Here is a 26,267-nt window from a genome sequence, read left to right on the forward strand (position 1 = left end):
GGCGGGCAGTGCGCACGCTCGGCGCGGGGCCGCTTCGCAGGGCGCATCATGGCGCTGCGGCGGCTGCTGCTGCTGCCGCTGCTCGGTGAGTGCCGCGACCGCGACCGGGAGCGGGGGGCGCCGGCCCCGGGAAGGGGGAGGCAGCGGCCGCGGGAAGGGGGGATGCGCCGGTCCCCGGGATGCGGCGCGCGGGGCACGGGGGATGCAGCGCGGCCGGCGCGGGATGCGCTGCCCCGGTACCGGGTCGCTGTCCGGGCCCGCAGCGGGACGCGCTGCCCCGGAGCCGCCGCGCGATGCGGGAGGGGGGAGACGCGCAGCAGCCCCGGCGCCGCGGGGATGGGCGCCCCGGGCCGGGCGGGCGCGGGGCCGGGGCGGGAATGTGCGGGCTCGGCAGGGCGCACACAGCGCCTATTCACGCGCCCGCACAGGCGCCTATTGTTCCGGGGGCCCCGCGTGGACGGCTGCAGTTTTAATTGCGAAAACATTTGCTAATTCCGCGCAGGAATGAGTTGGGGCTCGTTTGGTGTCCGGCTATTAATAGGGCCGGGGGGAGCAGGGCGACAGCAGCCGGAGGGCTGGCGGCAGCAAAGGGGACGCAGGGGGTTCGGGTGACACCGGCAGCTGATGCGGAAAGTTGGGCTACTAAAGTACACGGGGAGGTGCACACAGGTACGTATTTACTTATACACACACAGATAACTGTTCTGAGTTAGCTCAGCACTGAAGTTTATTGAAATATTTCAAACAGGTTATCTTGGGGGAAAGAAAAAAAGAAAAAGAGAGCAAGAAAACCAGTTCTCTAGCTGCACATAACTCTCAGAGCCTCTGCGGCTTTCGGTGAAGGGGATTTGGGCACTATTTACAAAAACATGAGTGGAAGGATGACAGGATGACTTGGAAAGCTGGAGTGAGGAGATGGTTCCAACGCTGCACCCCACAGTAGCCAGAAATAGGGCTGAGAATAGAAAAGTCTGGGAACTGCTCCGCTATGCTTGACTTTACATCCTGGAAAGCACCCACTAAGCTCAGGAGAGGCTGTCAGGGGCACATAAAATCATAAAATCCAGCACGTACCGAAGCCTGGAGGGTTGGTGCTGAATAAGTCCCACAAAGAAGTAAGGTCGAAACAGCCCCTTCTCTTCATCATGGTCTTAAGTCGCTGCCATGAAACACAATTTGGTGAAACATGGATTCAGTTCACACCAAGCTAGAGCACCAAAAGCAGCTAGAAACTCTGAAGGGGAAATGGCCATGTGGATCTTGAGGACAGAGCCATGGAGCCCTCCCCAAATCTCTCAAGCATTTCCTGGTCAAAGTAACATATATTGATACTTTATTACCCGACAAGTAGGTATCTCCCTGAGGTTTTGTTAATACACCAGATTCCGCAAAAAGCCTTTTCATGTAGTAGAAATGAGTAGAAGGACTTTTTTAAAAAAAAATATATATGAAGTCCATCTGTCCCAGCCACCAACAACTGTTCGAGTCAGCTGTCAGTGCCAAAAATCACTTGGTGGAAATGTTGTTAGCTCCATTGCAATTATGATAAGTCGCCTGCTGGTATGTTCTGATACATTTGCAGTATTACTTTCTTTTCAGCAGGCAGTAAAGATCAGGACAAACAGCTCTCAGAGCTGGCCCCAAATCAGATGCTTAATAACGTCTTCAAAAAAATTCTTTGGAAGGGCAGGGTTGCTATTTGGGCAAGGAATATCTGGCATCACCACCAAAGAGTAGTTTGATGCACATCTACTTTACAGCTGCTGACAAAAACATGACACCAGCACATTCCCTCTTGCCCTGAATACTTCCCAGAATTATTTGGTTACTGAGGCACAAGTAGATTGAAAGAGTAAAATGTTTTTGTGTGTGATGAATCAGAGCAGCGGAGTGAGGTGCTGTCCTGATCATGAACTTGGGTTCTTTTACTGACCTGTTTATTTTCCTTGTAAAGTTCAATCCTGTGTCTCTTGGCCCAATACACTGAGGATTTGCACCAGAAAGGCACGCCGAATTGCCCAAAATCACCTAAGCGAGTAAATAAAGCAGAATGAGCATTTGCATCCAGCTTCACCAGGGAGGACAAAACCTGGTGCACAGAGCGGCCAAGGGTGGGTCTGTTTGCTGAGTCTCCTGCAATATCTTTAGCCTGCTCCAAAGGTAAAACACTGCTTAGCCCCCACTTACTCTTGCTTTCTCTGCAGCTCATTTAAGTAGTTATTTCTCTAAGTTTCTCCTGCAAATTGTGCTCTCTGCTTGGTCCTTTTTTTGTGACGAGCGCCTGTGTGCTGGAGCAAACTGGCCTCTCAGTTGTATATTTAGAGCTAATGCTTCACAGCTGATTGCACCAAGCCCGGATGATCCAGAGGAGGAGGATGATGCGGGGAAGGTTCGTGAACTCCTTGCACAACAGGCCTGAAGTGGTGGGAGGGAGTTAGGAGGGGAAATTTCCACAGTCCAACTCGTATTTTTTCAGGATCCCGAGTTCTCGACGGTCCTTTTCTACAAAAGAACAACATTTTTTATTACAAAGATGCCCCTCAACAGGATGAAACAACTACTCAGGGCATAAAAGCTGGAGGCCTGCTTTGAAACTGCTGTTTACTCAGAGATCCAAGATATAAAATTAATTAGGATAATTACATTCTCAATCTGGCTTCTCTATCAGCTAGACGATGAGCTGCAGCATCTCCTTCCCCTTGATAAAGGCTGTTTGCCTTCTCCCTGCACCCTTGGGGAGGATCATGTTTTTGTAAGACCCAAGATCAAGGGTGTGCGCCACGCAGGGAAACCTGCTCTTCCCCAGCTGGGACACTGCCCAAGGACCAATTAAAGGTTGAATTGCACTAATGAGCGCTATGGACACAGCCTTGATTTTCGCCCAAAGGGGCTGGATTGCTGGGTGGGTGCAATTCTGTCCATAGCTGTGCTTGGGGCAGGAGAAATACCAGTTGGGTTGCAGCTCGTGTTCTCTTGTGCTGGAAATGGGGAAGTTCAGTGCAAGAAACAGAAAATAAATAAAATAAAATCCCAAGATTGACTTTTGGGTGTGTGTGGAAGCCTCGAGTCTGTTTTTTTCTTAATACCCTCCAGAGTGCTGACTCTCCTTAGTATTAACTTGAGATAGGGATATTATTCAGAAACTTGAATTCTTTTTTCCAGTGACTTACCCACTTCACCTGAATGTTGGCCTCAAGGATAACTGTCTCCTAAAAACTTCTGCTTCTCACTTTAGATAAGCAGAGGTTAAACAGGCTTCCTCTAGGGATAAATTTGGGGAAAGGTTTATATGGGAGCTGTTCCCCGCACAAGAATGGTCAAGTGAGGTTCTGTTATCGCCTCTTGCTCAGCCCTTTGATTGCCTGGCTGCATTTCATGCTGTAAGGAAGCTTTGTGTGGCTCCTCTGATGAAGTTCAGCTGTTTAACACATGGCTGGGAAGCACAAAAACAGCGAGACAGCTGCATAATTGAGCTGCTGCCCAACTCTTATTAGAGCAGCATCCTAAGCCAAGCCTTCAAATTTCTTAGAGAAAAACTCACTAAAGTGCAAGGAGCCAGCTCTCGAGAGGGTGTTCTGAAGCATCTCATCAGAACTACCTCTCTGCTGCCTTGGGTGCTGAAGGAAATGGGTTTTGGTGTTGATGAACTGCGGGTAAACCACACAACTTTTAGGAGGGAAAGAAACACAGATGCAGAAAGAAAATTTTATAGAAGAGAGTTGACAAAAAAAAATAAAAAATCAAAAACACTTCTGCAAATTTGCCCGTAGCTGAGAGCACAGTCAGATTGGATTCCTATGAGCTAACCATGGCAGCAAGAGCCATCGATGGGAGTCAACATGGAGCTGGCATTAACTAATTAAAAAGAAAACCAATCATGTACATGCTGGAACCTGACAGCCCACAGGTACTCAAGATAAGCTTAAATAATAATAGCAATTGCTTTGTGCTGCAAGAATCACTTCCCAGCACAAATAAAGCACTGCCCTGGGTAATGTACACCCCGTGCCATACCCTGCATGAGGGGTTTGGAGGGGCCCCGCTGTGGGACAGGGCTTAACACACAGTCACTCAGTTACAAACTCAAGGGGAAATGAAGGTTTCAGCACAGCAATAGATGAAATAGATGAAATTAAATTGTGTTCAGATAAAAAGAAGAAAACCTTGAGCATTAAGTAATAAATCCCAGGGATTTCAGAATTAAAGCCGGAACACTCTCTAACCTACTCCCATCAATGTACCTGATTACAGCATAAATGTAAGATCATTGCCTGTTTAAGAGTCCTCTTAATTTATTTGCGCACAGCTGGCGCATCTGAAGACACTGAGCTTTAAAAACTGAGATGTGCTCGCTCTCTCTGTCTGACATATGGTTAAAAGGTAACATTTCACAATATTCAGCAATATTTCAAGATTTGTTATCATGCTATTAAAAGTATTTATGGGTAACTTGGGTGAGATTTTCTGCAGAGCTGGAGAAACCCACTGAAATCTAAGGGAATTGGTTCCCATTACTAGGCAGTGCTTCTAACTTCCACAGCCGTTGGAAAATCCCCATCTAAATGAACTATCAGGAAATTCCTTTTCTAAATCATCAGCCTTATACCAGGGAGATATAATTTGGTGCCCTCTGTTTTAAAGGCTGTTTTTCAGAGAGCAGAAGTGTAAGAATTCGAAAAATTTGGGTCCATTCAAAGTGTTTCTGTTTGCCTTTCACCCCTCATCTGAAACACCTAATTCACTGCCATTTTTGACAGTCCTGTCCACAACGCCTCATGGTGTATAATAATGTTATAATAGTTTATCCTGAAACCTTTAGTGATTGCTGGTTGGGAACCCAGGGTATTCTCCATATCCAAAGTCAGTCAGAATTTTTGTTCCACGAGCAATAAAGAATGAGAGCAGCAAACAATGCAGAGCTGTTTTGAGAAGCCAAGGTTACCTTTTAAGAGGGCCAGCAGCGCTGTGCATAGCAGAGCTGCTTTTCATTCCCAGCAGGAAGGTTCCTGCCACTTCCCATCTCTCCGGGGTGGCCGCGTACTGTCGCAGACCTGCTCAAGTGCAGTCGATTGCACAGCTGAGGACTTAATGATTTTGTCTGCACAAGGCTCTGCTAGGACTTTTAGGCCAAGGTCAACCACAGAGACTGTTTGTTTGCTTTGCTAGGTGCTACCCTTGGAAAGCAAAGACAATGATTCTGTTTCAATAGGTGTCGTTGCTTGTACCTGCATTACAGTGCTGTATACGGCTCCTCATCTTTCTTTGCTAGGAAGAATATATCTCACTAAACCAATTTGTGTCCTCGGTCAATGAAAGCTACCCAAGGGATGCATTCCCCGCACTACTGGCCTGCCATATAGATTAGGAGCATTCCTTAGAGAATCGGATGGTAATAGCTGCTCGAGCAGCCTTTGAATCACTGCAGTGAAAACAAGCGCGTGTCCACAGGCAAGGCACAATGTCTACTCCTTACCCCAAGGATCCATTAGGGAGATTGCTGCTTGCTAATGGACTTCCTCCTGAGATGCTTTGGCTGCCAATACCCTCTTGAATGATTTCCGACAGCTTACACAGTTAGCAGCAGGGAAGGTGTTGCAAAGTCCTGTAGTTCTTGCTGCTCCTGTAAAATAGTTTTTATCCCTTAAATAAATCTTATCAAGTACTGTTTTTAATACACATTTAAATCAGTGAGTCAGTCTTCTTCTGCACTGATCTCTGCAAAAGCTCCAAGATAAATCTTCCTTTATATTGATCGTGTTGTTTGGAGTTAATTACTTTCAGTGCCTGGAAAACATCCTTTCTCTACTATCCTTGCAAGGTGATGTTCCTTAAAACAAGAACTCCCAGCTCCCAACCAGTCCTCACTTCCCTGGGCTCCCGGAACCCCCCAGTCTTTGGAAGCATGGGGTGTTTTTGTTAAGGTTTTTGCAAAGTTTAGAGACCTAGAGCCAAGGTGAAAGGAGCAATACACAACCCTATTAGCATGAATGATAAATGCTTTTCTGACAGAGCTGGACACTCATGCCGTGAAATTGGGCGTGCAACAGCTTAGCCTGAACCACCAGGCATCTCCTTGCTGATCTGCGGGTTAGTAACCCCAGAGGAGGTGCTGGTTTCCTTCTCCCTTGGGTCTGAGCTACTCTGCTGAGTTTGCATGCGGCACGTCGATGGGTCTGGCCCGATTTCTCAGGGATCAAGGAGACAACTTATCTGATTTCTCGTGTGCCAGCGCAGGGCTATTAGTTGGCTACAGGTTGGTCAACGCTGCGAGAGCTTCCTTTGAACTGGGGACCTGGAGCTGAAAGCCGGGGCGCCTCGTCATCCCACAGGTTCTCCCTCCAACAGGGCTCACATTTGAGTCGCTCGTGTCCATATGTACCCGGCGTTTCCCTTGGATTTGGCCAGCGTTCAGCATCCCATAAAGAAGAGGGCAGCGCAGTGCTCCGGCTGCTAGAGCAGCCCCGTGCGTGCCAGGAGGGAGATTACCCCAGGTACCAACTGCTCTCTCCTTCCCTCAGGAATCCTCCCAGGAGCCCGGCTCAGCAGCAGCTGTCCTCACGCGCGGCCCTCGCGTGCTCTCCCACGCAGGCCAAGATAAGCCCCTTGAAGTCTTGCTTCTTTCAGCTGGCAGCAGCTTCTGAGGCTCCAGGGCCCCCTCTCCTGCTTGCCAACTGCTCCGTCAGGTCTGTGCGAGCAGCTGAGCTCGGGGCAGCGCTGGGGACACCAGATTGCAGGACCCGTGCGGTGCTCTGCGCACATGGGAGGGCTCGGGAGCCTTCCCTGGCATGTTTGCACCCTGCCAGCAGCCCACTGCTGAGCAACAGCAGCAATTGTGCTCTCCGAGGCCTTTTTTTTAAAGTCAGATATTTGGAACTGCCTCCGTTTGGCAGTCCCGACAGCTTGACTCAGCTCCTGAGGGTAAACAGAGGCAAGCTGGGCCCGGCCGGCTGGAGATTCACCTTGGTAAGTCGTTCTCCCAAGAGCAGAGAGGGTCACAAGACTTGTCCCGTTAGCAATGCCGTGCTCGACACGCTCTCCCAGCCCGTTCATTCGAGTTTGTGGAGAGAGGCCCGCGGCACCGAGGGGATCGCCGGCTGTCCTGGCTCTAACACTGCGCAGCCTCCAGGAGTGCCTGTTTTGGGAGCTTCTTGTGGTCTAGCAACAAACATACCATAAGTCTAGCTGCTTAAATGTCTTCCAAGTGTTTTTCAATTCCTGGCTCGTCCTCGGGCATTTCTGAGCCACACATATCGTACGTCTCACATCTGTCACTCAGCTTCATGTTCAGGACACGAGGGGAAGTCCTTTGCTGCAAAGCCTTTTCCCTCTCCCTGGTTTCATTTTCATATCTCTATCCCTCATTGAGGAGCAATATCCCTTTCAAAGAAATGCCAGGGAACCCATTTGCAGAATTTACTGCTGCTTCCCAAGGCTGGAGTGTCCTCCTCTTTAGCAACAAGCTGTTAAGCATGTTCTTAAGTGGCAAGATAAGTGTTACCATCCTTTCATCTCCTGGCTCAGAGCATGCTGGAGATAACTGATAAGGGGATGACAGCACAGAAGATGCATAGGCACCTTTGGATTTAATTCCTACTTTGCAAGGCAGTCTTTAAAGCACAGCTGCGGTGGGAACACAGGCTGGTAAAATAAAGCTGGTCCTTCCTTTTTCAGCATATGTCTTTTCCTCATGTCTCTGCAGCAGATCTGCTGTCAGTACCAGCAGAGCCCATGCAGAGATGTGGAGGGAGTTAAGTTCTCCACTTCAGACCCTTTCTTTTGGTGCTGGCATCCAAGCGACTCCACATGATTTGGAATCTGCTAAGAGATAGTAGTGCCAAGACAGTCCAAAACAGCCAGTGATTTGGATGCACTAGACATGCTTTGAAGGGGAGCTGATCCGGCGGGGCAGATGTTCAACATCTTTGGTGATCACACTGCTTTGTGGCATCTCAGACTGGGCTTTCAAAAAGGAAGACTCCCCAGATCCCGAGTTACTTTGGGACTGTGTCTAGACGCTGCTTTCGTTGGTGCTTTTATTTCCACAGTTCTTTTTTTACAGCAGTCCGTTTTGGATTCGAGCTCTGCCTTTAGCAGGGCTGTGTGAGCAGCGTGGAGCAGCAGCCTTGCACACATTCCTGTGCCTTGGGTCTGGGGAGAGCATTACATCAGCTCCAGCACCACGTGGGGCGCAAGGCTGCAGACCACACTGGAACAGGCTGTGCATTCAGCTCCAGAATTCCTGCTCCGCTCCTGCGTCTGCCGCTGGGACAGGTGGCCAGCACATGCTTTGGGAAGGGTCCTGCTTGGGAATGGGCTTCGAGGCCAGCTGTATCCGGCCCACATTCCAGCTGGGTCCTTGCACCCCAGCTTCTGGCCTCAGTGCTGGGGATTCCTAGCCCTGGGACACATGCCGGGCATGCAGTGCAAACTCCTTGAAGCGCTGTGCCAACCTGCTGCTTTTCCCTGCGAGGAAGGAGGGCAGAGTGGGTGAAGCAGCTTAGCAGCTCCTCCGGGGCGCAGAGCCCAGCGAGATGCTGCTCATCCCACACGCACCCGAGACAGTGTGTGTGAGGGAGCTGGACGCAGGTGAAGCTTGCGAGCTGTTGGCATGCCAGCCCTGGGGACATCAGAGGTGCTGGGCTAGCTGAGTGAGAGCTTCGTGCAAGTTTTTGGCAGGGTTTCCAGCTCAGTTTGCGAGCAAGCATGATCCGGAGCAGACAAGGCCTGCTGCACTGAGGAGACAACATCCAGGTGCTGCAGCTGAGGCCATCGAGGAGCCCTAGTTAGAGCCAGGCTGTTAGAGTGGGCAAAATCCTATTTCTGCACCATGCATGTGCTACATGGTGGCAAGTCTTTTAAAGATCAGGCCACAAACCTTCCCATAGCAATACCCGTTTATCTGCCTGACAAGCTTCCCATCTGCTTTGTCTGGGGAGCTGCTGCATGGCTGAGCAGTGCTGGCTTTTCCAGCCTCAAGCTCTTGCATCACAGCCCAAAGTGTGAACAGAGGCCACAGCCTCCCTCTGCAATCGGCCCCCAGTTCCTCTGTGCCTCGCTGTTACTCAGCGCTTCTCAGTGACAGGGAATTAAGTAGGATTTCTAGGTCATTGTGGGCCTGTCAGGAGGAATTGTCTCCTTTAGCCCTCATTATGGAAGCTCTTTCTGCAACACCAGACTTCAGAACAATTGCAGCCCGGTTCCCTAAACATCAGCTAATGAGACAGAGCTGTTAGCAGCAGTTTGCTAAATAAAGGCTGCTTCTGCCTGAGACAGAATAAATCCAGAATGGATTTTTCTTAGCCGTCTCTCACACTGAAGGTATTTCAAAGGACCCTTATTAAAATAATGAGCTAGATGTTCCTGTGTGGTGGCTGCATAGGGCCAGCGCTGGATGATTGTGCCAAGTACTTCCCCGAAGCAGTGACTTCAAGTGACTTGTGCTCAAGTGACCTGAAAACATTCCCAGCTCCTTTCATGCTTCAGGCCCCTCTGATTTTGAAATGTCTTGAGCGCTTACCCCGAGCTTCTGTGACCTTGTCCCACTCAATGACTTGCTGCCTCATGGTAGGGAAGTTACTTGTAGCTCTTGGTTACCTCAGCTTCCTTCGGTGCCATAGGACAATATTCTTCATCCTCGTTCTGTAGCAAGGCACGTGCAGCATTTGTGTGGGGAGGCTCTGGAAAGGTGAAGGATCCAAGATCCGAACAGATGCCTGCCCTCGCGTTGCCATCCCTTTTCGAGTGCAGAACTGTGTCCAAAACAGCCCATGGTTGCTCAGCAGCAGTGTTTGGATTGCCCTTCAGTGTTTTTTTGGAGCAGAGCACTCTGTCTTGGCCAATTTCAGATGAATCCAGCATGCTGGCAAGCCACACAAGAGTGACAAGAGACAGCCTGGACAGTCACTGAATTGTACCCAGGCTCAGGGAGTACTGCAGAGAGGGTTGCCTTGCACAAATGCTTCCCAAAGGTGCTGGGCGTTTGCAGCTTGCTGTTAGGAGGCAGATGAGCTTCCTCCTTGCATTGGATGCCAAGGAGAAAGGACATAGCCCTCACCTGAATGGTCTGAGGCCAGGTAATACTGTGGATGCTTCTGAAGCAAAAATTTTCTTTCTACCTCTTCCTGTTCTCAGAAAAGATGGGATGAGAGGTGAGCTCTGAAGTGTGATGGGTCTGAGTGCCCTCTGGCTGGAGCAGCCATAGGAGAGCCAGGAGCTATTACCTGGCCAGTTTGCAGGCTCGTTTGAAGTGGTGCTTTGATGTGGCAGTGGGAACAAGGAAGGTAAATGGTGTCTAGACAGGTTTTTCTCAATCTCTGTTGCTGTCTGTCTCTGCAGCAGCGCAGGCAGTGCCAAACAGGCTGAGCAGCTCCAGGATGCGGGAAGCAGAGCTATTTTGAGGAAGGTGGGAACACGGCTCCTTCAGAGGGCCGGAGGCTGCCCTCGCTCAGCCCCAGTCCAACCGTGGCTCTCATGGGCCATCTCCCTCAGGCTGCAAGGAGCGGAGCCGCTCAGATTCCTGTTGTCCCTCCCTTCAGCTGGGAGCAGAGCCAGGAGAGGCCCTGGCAGCATCTGCCATGGGGGGCAGATGTTAGGGGAAACACAGTCATCCATAAAACACTGTGGCTGGGATCTTCAACGGAGCCTCAAAGGTTAAGTGCCCATGGAGCAAAACGCGCTGGTGAAGGTCAAGAGAGAAATCCTGGCTCCTGGGACTGCTGTCTCGCTTGGAGAAGCCTTTGGAAGTAGCTCTGGCCCCTGGGACCAGTCCTGTTGCAGCATCTGCGCCTTGTCCAGGTGAATGCAGCTCTTGGCCTCATTTGTTGAGGCATGGCTGGGGAGCAGGAGGAGGCTGCGCAGCGCCAGGTTTCAGCTCCTGGGGGGGCTTTCAGAGGTGGCAAGTGACTGTTTACAAGCCAAGTCTGGCTTCTGTCTTTTACATCCAGCTGCCAACTTGTGCAAACGTGAGCTCACAGCAGAATGTTCCTGACCCTGCCTGTCCTATCCCCTTCACCCCTGCCAAAGTAGGGCTCGGCCACAGGTTTGGAGCAGAGCTGGAAACTTGGCTCTGAGGCAGGGAGCAGAAAAGAGCCCAGCTTGCTCTCCTCTGCCTGCACTGGCCTCTGCGCTGCTGTGGGGAGTACAAATATGTTCCCAATCTGTTTGTTTCACTGACATGACTCCAAGACACACAGAGAACCGATACACTCACCAAGAAGGGGCCATTGTTAGACGGACCTTCTGCTGGAACCGCTGCTCTCTGGCGCTTCCCTCGTGCTCCAACCACGGCACCAGGAGCGCCTTGTCCTTCCCCGGGCCCCAGGTTTGGCTGCAGATGAACACAGACCCAACACAGGGTTAGGCTTGCTTCCCTCGGCGTGTCCATCTGCGTGCCCCGAGCTGGCTCGCTGATTTACGTGCCCATCTTGCAGGTAATCAGGGCTGCGGGTGGAAGAGGCTCCAAGCATTGCCTCCCCGTGGAGCACCCCAGCTTGGCACTGACACATGGCTAATTGTGCCCAGGCAGGCAGCCCAAGCGGGCGGGCAGCCTGCTCTGTGCTCCAGGGAAAGGCAGTGATGGACAGGTCAGCATTTGGCTCAGGAGGAAGAGTCCCAGTGGAACCAGGGAAGAGGAAGGGACTTACCTCGTTTCATCCTCTGGGGTATATTCCCTCCATCCAATCCAATTTTGCTTGCAACTTTTATGAACAATAAACCTGTCCACTATTTCCCTTGAAGGAATTGGCACAAATCCAATAGATTGCCATAGCAGATCCTGTTATTAATGTCAGCCTAATCATTCCTTTCTATGTCCTTCCTACCTTCTTTGCTATTCATACTCCTAAAAAGCCTGCAGGAAGTTAAAAGTCCAGCCCAGCCTCTTCTCCAGCTGCTCCTGAAGCTGCCACTGGATGCGGGTCCTAACCCTTCCCTCCCTTGGCTCTTGGGGCTGTGATACCAGGCAAATTGCCTGTCCCAAACCCTCATGCATCATCCGCAGACCTCAGGAGCCACCTGGCAGCTCAATACATAGCCCCCAAGCTGGCAGGACAGCGAGCAAAGCCACAGGCAAGGGGACAGCACATCCCCAGGACTGTTGTTCCACACAGGATGGCAACGCTGCTGCTGCCGGGCCGGCGTCTCGCTGGGAAAAGGGCCTCTGACCAGGACACAACCGGGAGCGCTCGGCTGAGAAAATTCTCTACTAAAAATAGCAGCAAGAGATGTTTAAGGAGAAAAACAAGTCAGGGCCTTGGGAGAAGCTAGTTCCCAGATAACTGGCTAATTGAACTCCCTCAGGACAAGGAGTCTTTTAACTCTTTCGTGCCACAACTCCTTTCCGTGCTGCTGGGCGAGGTGACCATGGTCAGGAATGCAGCTTGGGATGCACCAGCACGGCTTTCCCCATCCCTCTTTGCTTTGCCATTGCATTCTTTTCCCCCCTCTAACTCATGCCACATCTTCCTATTAGCGTGCTCGCTGTGTCAAGCCTTTTATCTTTGCCAGCCAGTGACTTCATTCGGGCTCCCTCTAATTCTTGATGCGCTTCCTAAGAAAATAATCTCTGCTGAGCCCCGCAGCGCGACTCCCTGTGGGTCGGCAGCCCGTGCTGGGGCTGCGCTCAGCAAGGTAAGTGTTTCCACATCTGCTAGCACGATGCGGGGCTGTCTCTGGAACAATATTCCCCGAATCCGCACGTCTTTGGGCCTGCACGTGGCTGGTGCGCAGGCGCCTGCGGAGCGCCCGTTCCCGCTGCCGATCGCGTCCTTTGTTCCGATGGATTCACGGGCCAGCTTCAAAGCCGGGCTCCAGAGCCGGCTCCTCCTCTCCTCTCCTCCCGGCACACGATGACGGCAGCAGCTTCCGCAGGCTCCTGCTCCGAGCTCAGGGGCGGCCGTGGAAGCGCCTCGGCCGCGCGCGCTGCCCCAGCCCGGCGCTCGCCACGTTCACACTGAGGGGCTTTGTGCTAGACAACGGCGTGTGAGACCTGAGGGTGAAATTACACACACAAAGGGGGAGAAAATTGATGCCGTAAAACATGAAAAGACGTTCCTGAAAGGGGAGCTGTTTCCAGCCTTGTCATCCAGCAACGCTCTGCGCGCCTGCTCCCTGCCTCTCCCGTTCCCAGCTGGAGCCTGTGCCTGCAGCTCTCGGCTCTCACGACTGCTGCTCTCCTCCCAGCTCCTGTTTTCTGCAGGAAGAAGACATATCTGGTCTCCCATCAGCAGAACTTTCTATCTGTGTCTTGGTGGTCAAGCTACAGGCTGGGGCCGAGTTGAGGATCAAGAGATTAGAGTCACAGACAGAGGAATAGGGGATTATAGGCTAAAACCCTGCGAGTCTCTGTATTGATGGTTGGGCCACAGCCAGACATTAAGGAGCATTGCAAAGCCTGCTGCTGATAGCGTATCCGCTTAGGCCCTCTCTTTGCATCTCAGGCAGCTTTTGATATATGCGTCCTCATCAAAAGCCAGGGTCGGGGAGGTGCTGAGCATCCCGGCTCCCGCTGAAGTCAAATACCTGCTGAGATCAATCTGTGCACGGGCTGGCGTTCAGCCTGGAAAACGTCACTTTAACTTATGAGATTCTCTGCAAGCTCGAAGCAGAATTCCCACACAAGCCCAAAATAAAGGAACTTGCACCTTTTCCCTTCTCAGGTTCGTCCCGCCTCTCCGAGGCTGGCTGCAGGTCCCCACCACGCAGCACTGACCTGCCTCTAGTCTGGAGGATTTTCCCTAGCATCCGTCTGCTGCAAGGAGGGACCTGCTGGGAAGAAAGCAGAGGACAGGAAGGCCATTGCCCCTGGCTCTTATCAGAGCTGTCTGCTGGTTCCACCCACTTTGCACTAATTTGGAACCAGCATCTGCACCTTTCAGGATTTGCAGGAGTGAGAAATAACGTGGGATGTGCCTGGATGCAGTTCTTGGGGCTGGCTAAGGAAACAATGGGAGTCAAGTGGGAATAGGCAGGAAGGGCTGGTTGCCAAGCTGCTCTCTGCAAATATTCCTGCTTCTCTTCCAGCCCTCCTCGGTTTGGTTCTTGACCCTTAGCTCTTGCAGGACGCTCCTGCCTGCTAAACAGACCACACAACTGGGTATCCAGTGTATTCCCAAGTCTTCCTGAGACTTCCAGTTCCTCAGTTTCTCCCTCCTCTGAGCCGGGAGCAGAGCTTAACTGATGAAGGCAGAGCGCTCTCACAGACGGTCATTGGGGAAGGCCACATTTAAGGAGCTGGCCAGCTACACTGCCTGTGTTTTCGTGCCCTAAAGCAGATAGGGTGGGCATGAGCTGACCTTTGGAGGTGCCCTCCTGTCCCGTCTTCCATGAATGCATCAATTCTCCTGGGCAGGACTGGCCGTGAGCCCGAGCAGCTTGAAGATGTAATTGCTCTGCCCGTTTGCTAATGAGAAAGGCAAGAACAGCGCTCAGGACAATGCGCCTGTTTCGGTGCATTGGTAGCCAAGAGCTCTCTAATTGCTTCCTTGCTGCCTTATTTCTCTCCTGGCTTTTGCTGAGGGCTCAGCGTGGCCATCAGGAGAAGCTCTCCTGCCCCTGGCCTCCCCCCCGAGCCACCTGCCCCTGGTTTTCCCTGGAAAGGCAGTGCCGTGCTGCAAGCCCCAAGCAGCTGCGTGCGGGGATTGACCTCGGTGGGCAATAGTAAAACACAATAAATGATGTGGAGGACCTAATCCTCCCGGTATTAGTATCTGACACAACACAGAAGCTGTGTGCCCTATTCCCTGGTGCATATCTAAGAAAAAGACTTTAGGTTCAGATTAGTATTTCTTTCTTGGGAAGGGGAAAATGATTCAGGAACCCAAGGGTTTGTAATAACAGCCAGCCTCTCCAATGCACAGTTTTCCTATTCTTGTTTCCTTGCCATTCCTACTCCTGGCTCATCCCAGACTTTCAGGGGCGAATCCTAACCCCTTGCACCTTTTCTCATTGCAAATTGCGTTATGCAAGGAGATGCAACCAGACAACAGCATTTAAATGCTACCTCTGTGGTGCTGCCTCTTAGCCTCTCTGGCCACGTCTGTTTTGAGGGCTGAAAAGCTGCCTGAAGATAACGGGATAGGTGTGCTATGCCCTTCAACCAGGAGCTTTCTCCCCATGTTGCCAGCTCAGCCAGGAGCTGAGGCTCACGCTGAGGCACGGAGCGAGCTCGAGCTGTCCCTGTCCAGACAGCTCTGGAACGTGGCTCACGGGGCCTCTTCGCACGGGCCCAAGGACTTGGAGAACTCTCAGATCTGGAGAACAGGCTGTCTCCAGCTTCTGTGACGGCGCGGATTGCGCAGGGCCTTAACACCTCGACTCTAAACACACGCACTGCCATGAGCCAAGCTGCAACCAAAGACTGTGAGATCCGGCGCGCCAGAAGCCCGTGACAGATGGGTACTTGAGGGAACGTGTCTGCAGCTGCCTCGCAGCCCCGCGAAGCAAAACTTTGGAAAGCCAGCAGCAAGCGCTGCGTGATCCCCACCAGCAAAACCTACGCGTCCCTCGCGGCCTGGGCGAGAGGAAGAACGTTTGTCTGCACAAGGAGCCTGTTCTGCAGAGACTTGTGTCTAAGGGGGCTCTGCTTCTCCTCGCATCTCTCTAGCGAGCTGTGTCGCTGCTGAGCATGGCTGCGTAGGCTGTCTGCATACACATGGCTTTGCTGCCTGATTAGGGGGTAGAACAGTAAATCCTCCTGTTCGGAAAGGAAAAAAAGAAAGACAAGCCAGGGAAAAGGCTGTGTGCATGGCCTGGATGCTAATGGACCTTCTCTGCAGCAAATACAGACAGGTCTGTAAGGTGCCGGGGTGTTCTCGTGTGAGATAGGTACCATCACCTCTCTACCTATGAGAAAAGCCAAAGTCAGTGCCACGTGAAGCACCATTTGCTGCTCCTTAGCACTGCATCTGCCTTCCCTTGGCTAATTGTGCTCCATGTCCCCCCCAGGAAGGGGCAGCTCTGTTTGCAGGTGCCCCTCAGAGATCTGGCACCCTTTTAGGTGAACAGTACAAGCCATGCATCTCAAGCCACGCTGCTTTATGACAGCTGGTAAAAATAAAGCACAAGCAGCTCTTACAAACAGCACAGAGGATTTATGACTAAGTGGGGTGCTTTCCAGGGTGGGCTGGCCACGGTCTGACGATGGCCTTTTTATAACTTGTTATCAGCTCCCACACAGACCAGGTCCATCTGTTACTTAATTTGACCCGAAACACTCCTCAGCTTTTGTTCCCTAATCTCTGGCTGCACATCTACATTGTTGTGCAGCAGCGCAGCCCACCCGCGAGCCGGGGAGGCGCCGGGAAAGCCGGGATACAAGGGAGGAATGCTGCTCTGCCCGACACTTGGACGCCCATCCGCCCCCCTGCTGCCTTGAAGCAGCTCGGAGGGGCTTTTAACCTGCCACTTGGATGCCAGGGCAAATATATAGCCAGGTCTGCCCGGGCTGGCACTCTTTAGAAAGCCAGGCCTTGCATCTCACATGTCCATACAACTGCCTTAAGCTACTGCAGGAACTGCCACCAAAGGCCCCAAAGCACAGACGTGTTGACACGCAGAGCAGTGAGCTAACACCATCCAGCACCAGCAGTGCTCCTGCTGCACAAAGTAGCCGTCCAGAAAGCAAAGATGCTTAATAAGGCATGTGCTTCACAGCAGCATTCCCACGTGGCTTAGATGCATTTTGAATTTCAAATCAAGCAGCAGGGTAATGATGACAGGCACCTCAAGCAAGGCATATTTTTGCTGCATTAGTGGGTTGTTTAAATACAGCTATGTGGTTTTGCATGGCTTGCACCAAGCTATGCATTACTTAAAATTACTGTACCAGAGAACTGTGATATCAGCAAAGCAGCACTGAAGTCTTTCCCATGCTCCAGCATAGGGTACTGGCAGCAACTGATTTTAATTTGTTGCCGGCCGTCTTTTTTTACCTCACATATAATACTTGAGGAATATTTTACCTCCTCTTATGCCTGCCTAGAATTTTTACACAGATCAAAGACTAGGATGAAAGGAGATGGAAGGTCAGGCTTTATGTTAAGCCCAGTAAAAAGGGGGATAGAAGCTTTAGCACAGTTTAGCTGCTTGGGAAAGCTGCTATTTTCTTCTGTACTTTCTGTGCATCATTTAAAGTGATTCAGATAACATGAGTCACAGTAAAATGCATGGGCTGGATCTCTCTGACTAGAGCAAGTGCCCTAAGAATATGCTATAGACTTTGCTGCCTTGTGCCACATTCCGTATGGGAGAACTGATGGCATTTGGGATTCAGCTGTACGTGTGGCCCAGTCTATGGTACACAGGGACCTGGTGGGTACGAAGGTGAGGGAAGGAGGGCACGTCTATGCAAGGCTAGTCCACAGGCCCAAGGTGCTGAGGCCTTTGAAGTGAGATTTACATAACCCAAAACCTTCGCCGTGTCTTTGCACTGAGCCGAAGGAGGCCTGAAGGAACACTTGGGAATACGTTTTTCTAAAGGATGACAGTTACCCACTAATGATGGTTTAACACACACAACACAGTGCAGCCACCCAAGAGCTAGTGCCTGCCAGCGGCAGCGAAATCCAGCTCAGCACAGATTGTCCTGCTGCTGGAACCCGAGACTGGAAACAGCTGGGAACTGTTGGCTTGGAGCAGATTTCCCCAGCCTCCCGGAGCCCGATGAAGGAATCTCCCAAAGAAGTGTTAAGAGGAGGGGGAGAAGACATTCTCCCCTCCGCTGCTTTACCATCTTTGTTGATACTTAGGATTTTTGTCTCCCCACATAGCTGTAGTTTTCCTGTTATAAATAACCTGCAATTTGCAGTGTTTTTGTGCTACACAGAGCAAAACAAGTCTAGTTTAGCCCACAGTCAGTACACACAATAATGCAAGACTCTCTCTCAGTCTCCAAAGTCTCAGCTTCCATCTAAAATCTGTTGACACTGCACTTTGGGGCTGAGGATGGACCTAAATCTCTTGCATTTAATGGGTGGGAAAGATCCTCCTGTGAATAATCCCTAAGAAACAAGATGGGGGCCAGAGTTTGATGGAGTCCCACATTCCCAAGTGTGTCCCCAAATTCTAGGGTGGTTGCCTACTTCAGATGAACACATCTTTGGGATATCACTGTCTTCTTCTTCCACTAAACTGAGATAGTAGCTGTAGATGTGTTTTAGTCTGTCACCACACTAGCTACTTGGTTGGACACTTTTTCTGAGAAAGGATCTGTTATAAACAAGAACATAGAATAAAAAACTAACTGCAGTTATCAAATTTCTTTTAAGAAACAAAGCAATCTCGACAGGGTCCCTCTCCCACCCTGTTTTTCTCTAGCACTTGAAAAAAGACAGACTTAAAACATATGTTGGTACAGACCAGATAAACGCTGTGCAAGCTGTCTTCTGCAGCACAGCAAGTCTCCATCGTCATCTGCTGCTTCAGCTCACGGGGAAAGCAATCATCTCGAGAAGTGGTTAGTGATGCAGCTCTTCAGTGAAGGAGGTGCTGGCTCACAAGACGAGAAGGGCCTTTTTCTTTCTTCCTTTTAAAACCTGGGTCAAAGACCTCGTCAGAGCCACCTGTCCCCATCAAGAGGCAAATCAGGGTCTCCACACTGAAGAGGAGTGCTCAGCTTGAGTCATCAAGGAAAAAGCGCTGTCAGTTCCAGAGGCAGGAATCTCACTGCAGTGAGAGGCCACCAAATGACTTCTTTGCGTGCCAGGCCCTGGAGCGCTGTTGAAACGTGTCAGCACGTTTCAGAAGGGTTTTCCTCAGCTCGGTCCTTGTCTTCTTTTGACTAGCGACTTCTAATGCTCTGAGGCTTTGCTGGGATTAGGGAGATCTGTTTAGGCTCAGCAGGGAGGATCACAGCCCCGGGTTCGCCATGTGCTAGTTCTGATGGAAATGAACTCTGCTTCATAGCAGATTTTGTCACCATCCAAGCCTGGAGCACCCTCTTTGACATGCTCTGACTCTGGGAGATGCTGACTCCAGCTGGGACTGTTTTCTCCCAGGTGAAAGCCATGAAACCCAGGTCTTTCATGATTTACTCACCCCACATTTTACATTTCTACACTATGCCTAAGAATATTTAAACATATAATTGGTGAATGTTAGAGACTGGCACATTTTATCTACTTGGAACTGGCTGGAATGCTCGAGACTGCTCTGCTTCTTGTCTTTTCCTGATCATCAAATGCATTTGGAAAATAATATGTTCAGTCCTGGAATATCAGGATGAGAATTCGTCACGATCTAAGCAAGCATAAGGCACAAGGAAATGTCTTGTGCTGGCACTGTTTTCCCGTCGTTATAATTGCTCCATTTAATTGCCATGTCTAACAATTGCGTTTTCCTGTATTTCCATCACATCTTCTAAATAAACTTAGGCCTGCCGGCCTGGCACTTGAAGTCAGGAATAGCTTTTATCTAGGGAAGTTAGTTGTTGTAGCTGGCCGAGAAGATTTCTCAGCAGGCAGCATGCTTCTAGCTGGGTGACTTATGAGCTGTGCTATTTCTTATTACCTTCTGTTTGTTTTTCCAGGCTGCAGACTCTTGGCTGTGGAGCTGACATCCAGCAACACCAAGCCCGTGGTGCAGGAATTCCAGAGTGAGTGCCGCAGGGCCGCTGGCTCCGGAGCACAATCGCCGCGCTGTCCCTGTGCCGGGAGATTTGCATCAGTTTAAGCAATTGAGAAGAATTCTGCTTGTTGCTTGTGGTATCTGGTTTCTTGGGTGAGGCAGCAGAACGGAGCGTTTGAGATTCAGAAAAACGCTTAAGAATATGCCTTTGTCTCTCCCTGTTTAGCAGTGGGGTTGATTGATAGGGTTTATTGGAGTCCCATGAAAGGCACTGGCACAGCAAGGTGTCTGCCTAAGTGCTTTTTTGAACGGGATCCCAAATGGAGCAAAGGCAGCCACAGCACAATTAATACAGCGGAGAGAGGCTCAGGAAATGTATATTTTATCGCGGCCCTCTTTCAGGCCTGCAATGTGATACGGGGCGAGGCGTCTGTCAGCGCTCCCCTTGTGCAGAGCGGAGATGACGGTGCCCTGCCTCAAAGGGGCCCGGGTTTGCTGAGTTCATCCGCAGGCTGCGCGATTCCTGGGTCTGACGGGAGCGTGAGGCCGTGCCGAGGGCCTTAGCAGACACCTCGCAGCGAGATCCTGGGCTCTGCAGCCCTGACTCACTCCGTGCGCGCTCATTAGCAGCAAGGCAGCGCTCCGGACTCACCCGCTCTTGTTTGCCCTGCGTTGGAGCCTGCAGAGAACAGCGTGTTCGTTTCTCTCCATAGTCGATATCTGCATGGCTATTATTTTTGCTGGCCAAAATCCATCTTCTCCAATAGCTCCTGGAACGCAGCACTGTTTCTGTTTGTAATACAGATGAAAGAGGAGGCCTTGCTTTGCGGGCAGCATCTCCTAATAAAACAGTGCGCAAGACTGCTCAAAGCAGAGCAAAAATACAGCTGCTTGCTATTAATCTGTGTTTCCTTTTCTCCTGCTGCTAGGTGTTGAGCTGTCCTGCATCATTAAATCCACCGTAACGCTATCTCCCAGAATTGAGTGGAAGAAAATCCGAGATGGTGAAACCTCTTACGTATTCTTCGATAATAAAATGCAGGGTATGACGATTCATTGTTCTTTTCCTCTTCTTGCTTTAGAAACAAGTAAAACTGAGAGCAGATAACTGTAAAAGGAAAGATCTCTGTCTGTCTGTCTGCTTTCTCCTGGGAGGTTCTTAAGAGCACAAAGTTGCTTTCAAATGGTTCTGTTGACTCCAGAAAGGAGCCTAAATGTGCCTAAAATTAGCCTGTATGACTATCCACATTTTTTTTTCTCTTTCTCTTTCTTCTTTATCAGGAGACTTTGCAACTCGTGCAGAAATTCTGAGCCGGACGTCGCTGGTGATTAAAAACACCACCCGGATGGACACTGCCACGTACCGCTGCGAAGTGGCAGCACCTTCTGATACTAAAACCATAGATGAGATAAATATCCAACTCACAGTCCAAGGTACTGCCTCAGGCCCCGATGCCCCTGCAGGCGTGCTGGCTAAAGGAACTTGCTCTGGGTCTTTCCAGAGCTGAAGCAGTGGCACTCAACACAGTCTTGACACACTCTGAAACTTGTTTAAACCAGCTGGAAGTAGCTGAAAGTTTTGGTGCCTTTTTAGCACAGTCAGTTTAGAATGTGTGTCAGAAATGATCTAGTTCTCCTCACCAGGATGATTCACGTGTTTTTTGTCTTTGCCACAGTGAAACCCGTGACTCCTCGCTGCATAGTGCCTAAGGCTATACCTGTTGGTAAGACAGCCGCTCTTCACTGCCACGAGAACGAAGGTTACCCAAAGTCCACGTACAGCTGGTACCGCAACAGTGAGCCCTTGTCACCCGACACGAGGTCGAATGCCAAATTACAGAACTCCTCCTACACCATTAACCCCACCACTGGCACTCTGGTAATGCTCTTACAGATATAATTGGGACAAGGGGACTTTTAGGGTTGCTTTTGAAAGAAAAAAAGATTCTTTCACTTTACATTGCATGGCACGCAAGGGATAATTTGCAGAAGGCTATGTGCTCTAGGATCTGGGTGACTTTGGGACATGAAAGATTAACATGATGGAAGGACATACAACCCTAGCTGTTTGATTTTGAGGCACTGCCTTGTCACTTGCCTTTTTAGGAAGACGATGAAATGGCTTCCAAATCCCACTTGCTGTCTTGCACCCCTAGCTGCTAAATGCTGTCGGTCTGCCACGTTTTCTCTCCCCTTTTCTCCTCATCAGGTCTTCCATGCTGTGCACAAAGGCGACACGGGCCGCTACTCCTGCATCGCAACCAATGATGCGGGTTTTGCCAAGTGTGAGGAGCAGGAGATGGAAGTCTGTGAGTGCCTCTGCAATGTTCAGTCACGTATCCTCTTTAATATATTATCATCGCTGTAAGGCAAGAGGAATCCTAGACCATACCGTCTTCCCAGATTTCCTATAGCCCCAAAGACTGGTTCTTTTCCAGGAGAGTATCAAGACGGGGCTTCCCTATGGCATTTTCAAAGCTGAATGGCATCACGCGAGAAAAACTTGCCAATAGGTGCATTATGGATCTCAAATTTCCCAAGTTTCCTGAGTTTCCTAATACCAGTACAGCCAGTCCCTATTGCTGAAACATCCCTTTAAAAAAATAGAGAAAGTCAGAGATGAGAGTAAGATAAAAAGCAATTCTAAAAATCAGGGAAAACATTAAAATATTGTTCAGTTCCATGATTGGTTTTGTCTCAAACAAACAAGCAGGGACTGGAATGCAACCAGTCCAAGTCCTTCCTTAGTGGAGTGAATCAGGGACTGAGCAGATCCTTATGAATTCTTGGTGCTTGCTTAGAATAGTTGAGAGAGACAGTTTTAGTGTGTTAGGCTAGGATATTGCAACCGCCTTAAGAAAGTCCTGATCTTTTCTCTTGCCAGATGACCTCAATATTGGTGGGATAATTGGTGGAGTCCTGGTGGTCCTTGCAGTTTTGGTGCTCATCACTTTTGGTATCTGCTGTGCCTACAGAAGGGGCTACTTTGCAAACAGTAAAGAGACTGCAGAAAGGTAAGTTGGAATTCACAGTGATCTTGTACATGTCCCCGTGCCCTCACCTGGCATGAAGTGATCGGAAGGCAGGAATTCATGGCCAAAATGTATTTCAGTGCATGACTTGGACATATTCCTTACTAGTCCCTTACCAAAGCCAACCCAACTCTTGAACTGTCCAGTTGCCCACTGCCAACACTGCACCATGCTGGAGCCTTAGGTGCTGGGGGACAGTTTTGATGTGGCTCCTCTTATGGTTCCTGCCAAGACTTTGCAGGGCAGGTGAGCACAATTCTGAGCCTATTGTGCATATAAGTGTTTGCCCAGGAGGTTGTGTGGTGTTGGCATAGGGAGGTCTACAATTTCATGAGCAGAGCGCGCTGCCTAATCAGCTCAAAGCATTAGGACGGGCATTACATGTGGAAGAGTAACCTCTCTGCAGAAAATCTCACTAGCTGTGACTAGGATTAAAAATGAACATTACAGAATGTGCACTCGAATTTTAGAACAACAGTATTAGGATTTAAAGTGACAGTTTCTCCATGGATCACGGATCCGAAACAAGCCTTGATATCCCTACAAAATCTGTAGAAGAAATAACATATGTACAAGTAGCATTCTTACCAGATAGGTTTGTCTACGTTAAATGTTTTCTTTTAATTGCACCCGTCTTCCTATATTCTGTTCTTTCATCTCCCCTCTTTCTTGCCCCAGAAATGAGATCTTTTCCTTTATTTCAGCTACAAGGCTCCAGCAAAACCTGATGGCGTTAACTATATCCGAACAGATGATGAGGTAACAAGTGATTTGCATTTAACATCTCTCTATGTAGGAGAGGCAAAGGACTACAAGCTTTTTTTAGGGAATGTAGTCTTCTTCGAGTGGGCACTGCTCAGAAGCGAGCATGTATAACAGAGAAAACAGAAGGGTAAAGGCTGAGTCATTTCCTTAGAAAAGATGAGCAGTTTAAGTTGTCTTAAGTGACTGATGCCAAGAGCTATCAAAAGCAGCTCTGTTCTGTCTCAGTTATCTCATGACTTGACCCCCTTAGGATGAGTTTCATTGGATTAAGTGGGCAGGCCATGATGCTTTTGTAAGAGAATTTGCATTTTGGGATTTGAATAGCTCACTAAGCTTAAGATCAGAAAAAGCCTCTCTCCATTAGCAGAGATACTGAAGAGGCAATGAGAAAGTTCACTGCTATGTATTGCCATGTGAGAAGGGCACATGCAAAGAAGCAAAGGAGCACGTGACTGGTATGACTGGTGTCTCCCCCTCCTTACCAGCTAGGAGAGGGTGCTACCTAGACCCAGTGCTCAAACTTACATGAATAGGGTTTACCTGTCAAGGGCATTTTCCATTTAGAGGTATTAAGGGGAAAAAAAAAAGAGGTGCCTAAAGAGCCATTAGAACCTTCTGACACCCAGAACTGTTTCATTGCAGGGTGACTTCAGACACAAATCTTCGTTTGTCATATAAGATGCCAAAAGAATATTACAAACCAGCAAAAGCAAGTGTGAAAATACCTCCTCCAGGAACTCAACACAAGAGCAAAAGATGAAATAAGTGCGCTTGGAAGAGTTTGGAACACACCAGGACTTGATAGATAGCTATCTATGTACCTTTTTTTCTTTGCCAAAGTTGAAAGTAACTCCTCACTGCCCAGCCTGCATCTCCCCTGCCTCTGGAGATACCGACAGGATCACCTAAACCTCTCCATGGAGTAAGAAAGAGTTTTAACACTTCTCAAGAGACTGCTGCGGAGGTTTGCGGAACTGCCTTCTATTTGTGCTGCAGGGACACAGCCACGAGGTCCAAACCAACCAGGGAAGCAGCTTTAACTAAGTGCATATCTCAACCCGGTAGACAAAAAGGGTGCTGACACGGCAGTAGAAAGGCCTCAAGGAATCAGATTTGTCCATGCCAGGGGGACTCTCTCTCAGCAGCTTGCTGCCGAATCACACGTTTGTGATAGTCTGACGCTTTTGACTCTTAACTGCTCAGGTGCAGAATGGGTATCTGAATAGTTTACAGTGGCAGATACTGAAGCAGTAAGTGCAACTAACGTTCACAGCCCTTTCGTCAACTCCCTTAACTCCTTTTAACGTGGAACCTGATGCAGGCAGCATCAGTCCAGCAGGACTGATTCTGTTCAGTGCTTTATAGAAACTCACTGCCCGCAGGTAACCCCCAATTCTAATCTGCACGAAGCAGACTTGCCTCTGGCGTCTCTTCCAGAGGCTCACATTGGAGGTAGAGAACCTAGTGCTAAGACATCCCTTTCAGGAAAACTAAAGCCAAATACAGATTCCCAGAAAAGGTACTGAGATGTCTTGAAGCTTTTTTATCTTCTGCATTTATTTTGTAAAATCCCACATTCTAAATTTTTTGCAAAGATATATTTTGATTACTACAGAAAAAGGTAACATTTCTATTTAAAGTGTAAATATGCGATGCCAGCAGGGTTTAAGTAACGTAGCTATTTTTTTACTGTCTCAGCTACAGAGAGGAGCTCAAATTGTTGCTATGGTATGGCACTGTTAGAGCATATCCAGAGAGGTTGTGGAGTCTCCTTCTCTGGAGATCTTCCAAACCTGCTTGGACGCAGTCCTGTGCCACGTGCTCTAGTGACCCTGCTTGTGCAGGGGGTTGGACTAGATGATCTCTAGAGGTCCCTTCCAACCTTATCCATTCTGTGATTCTGTGCTTCTGTGATACCAGTATTATTGCAAAGAGTAATACAAAATTGCAGGTGGAACAGCATCTCTTTCCTCTTAAGCTAGCTTCAGCAATTTCCTTGTCACAAGAGGTCTTAAAAGACACAGAGCAGAGTCACTCAGGGATAGTTTTTGTAAATTTATGGCAGGAGCTATCAACTTTTTTTATATATAAAAATTACCTTTCTTGCAAGTGACCAACATGTAGTTTTTGTTGTTGCAAGAAACATTGAGGGATGGCTTTCTGGATTCAGGTCTGACAAGGTGACAGAGTGACTTTATATTTGCTACCCTCCTCTAATGTTTGCTAAAGCACTAACACAGTTTGTGACAGCTCGGCCAACTTGTAAAGTTGTAAAGTAAAGCCTGTAAGGCTCAGATTGCAAAGCAAAGGCAACTGTTTCTGGAGTTGGGAAAGCAAAAGCTCGATACAAAAGCACTTTTGTAGTGTCATTTGCAACTTTTCTCTAGACAACAAAAGAAAAATAAAACAAACAAAAATTCTCATAGCTTTAAAGGGAATAATTGGAACCCCTTGTTTCTTGAAAACATATATATTAACAGTGTTGAACAGCATTGGATACTGTAAAACTGCAAGATGTGGATGCAACACTAGAACTGTGCTGTGGTTTAAGATTTTTTTATATGTACCATAATTTAGTGTTCTTGTATTTCTGATATAAATTGAGTTGTCTTAATTTTTCATGTATACAGTATTTTGAATACTTGACAATTTGGACTGTCAGTGTTATTTTTTAGTGTTCTGCATTAATCTGCTTTGAACTTTTCACCAAATAGTTACTAGATCATCCTAGGGGCCTCGCTGGACATGCCATTGCTGCATTTGTTTTGCCTAAAACCTAGCATTAGCGCTTTTCCTTTTGCTAATGAAAGTAAAAAAAAATGGGGCAGCCCTAACCATACGTTCTCTCTGGAACTGGGACACGACCACTGCAACTGAGTTACGGTTACCTTTTAAAGAAATGCTCTTCAA

At 49.2% G+C, this 26,267-nt stretch overlaps 1 protein-coding gene across 1 annotated transcript; it reads left to right on the forward strand.

Moving 5' to 3' along the window:
- Nucleotides 1–25,007, forward strand: JAM3 (junctional adhesion molecule 3). The gene is made up of 9 exons (XM_088534549.1): nt 1–85; nt 19,523–19,588; nt 20,490–20,603; nt 20,842–20,994; nt 21,237–21,439; nt 21,770–21,869; nt 22,445–22,574; nt 23,297–23,351; nt 24,000–25,007. Exons 1-9 carry the CDS (start codon nt 49–51, stop codon nt 24,033–24,035), a joined length of 894 nt encoding a protein of 297 aa, XP_088390675.1. The 5' UTR covers nt 1–48; the 3' UTR covers nt 24,036–25,007.
- Nucleotides 25,008–26,267: the final 1,260 nt, after the last annotated feature.

Source organism: Tinamus guttatus, unplaced genomic scaffold, assembly GCF_059628265.1.
Source record: "Tinamus guttatus ecotype Peru unplaced genomic scaffold, ASM5962826v1 Tinamus_guttatus_pri_ptg000566l, whole genome shotgun sequence".
Lineage (NCBI taxonomy): Eukaryota > Metazoa > Chordata > Aves > Tinamiformes > Tinamidae > Tinamus > Tinamus guttatus.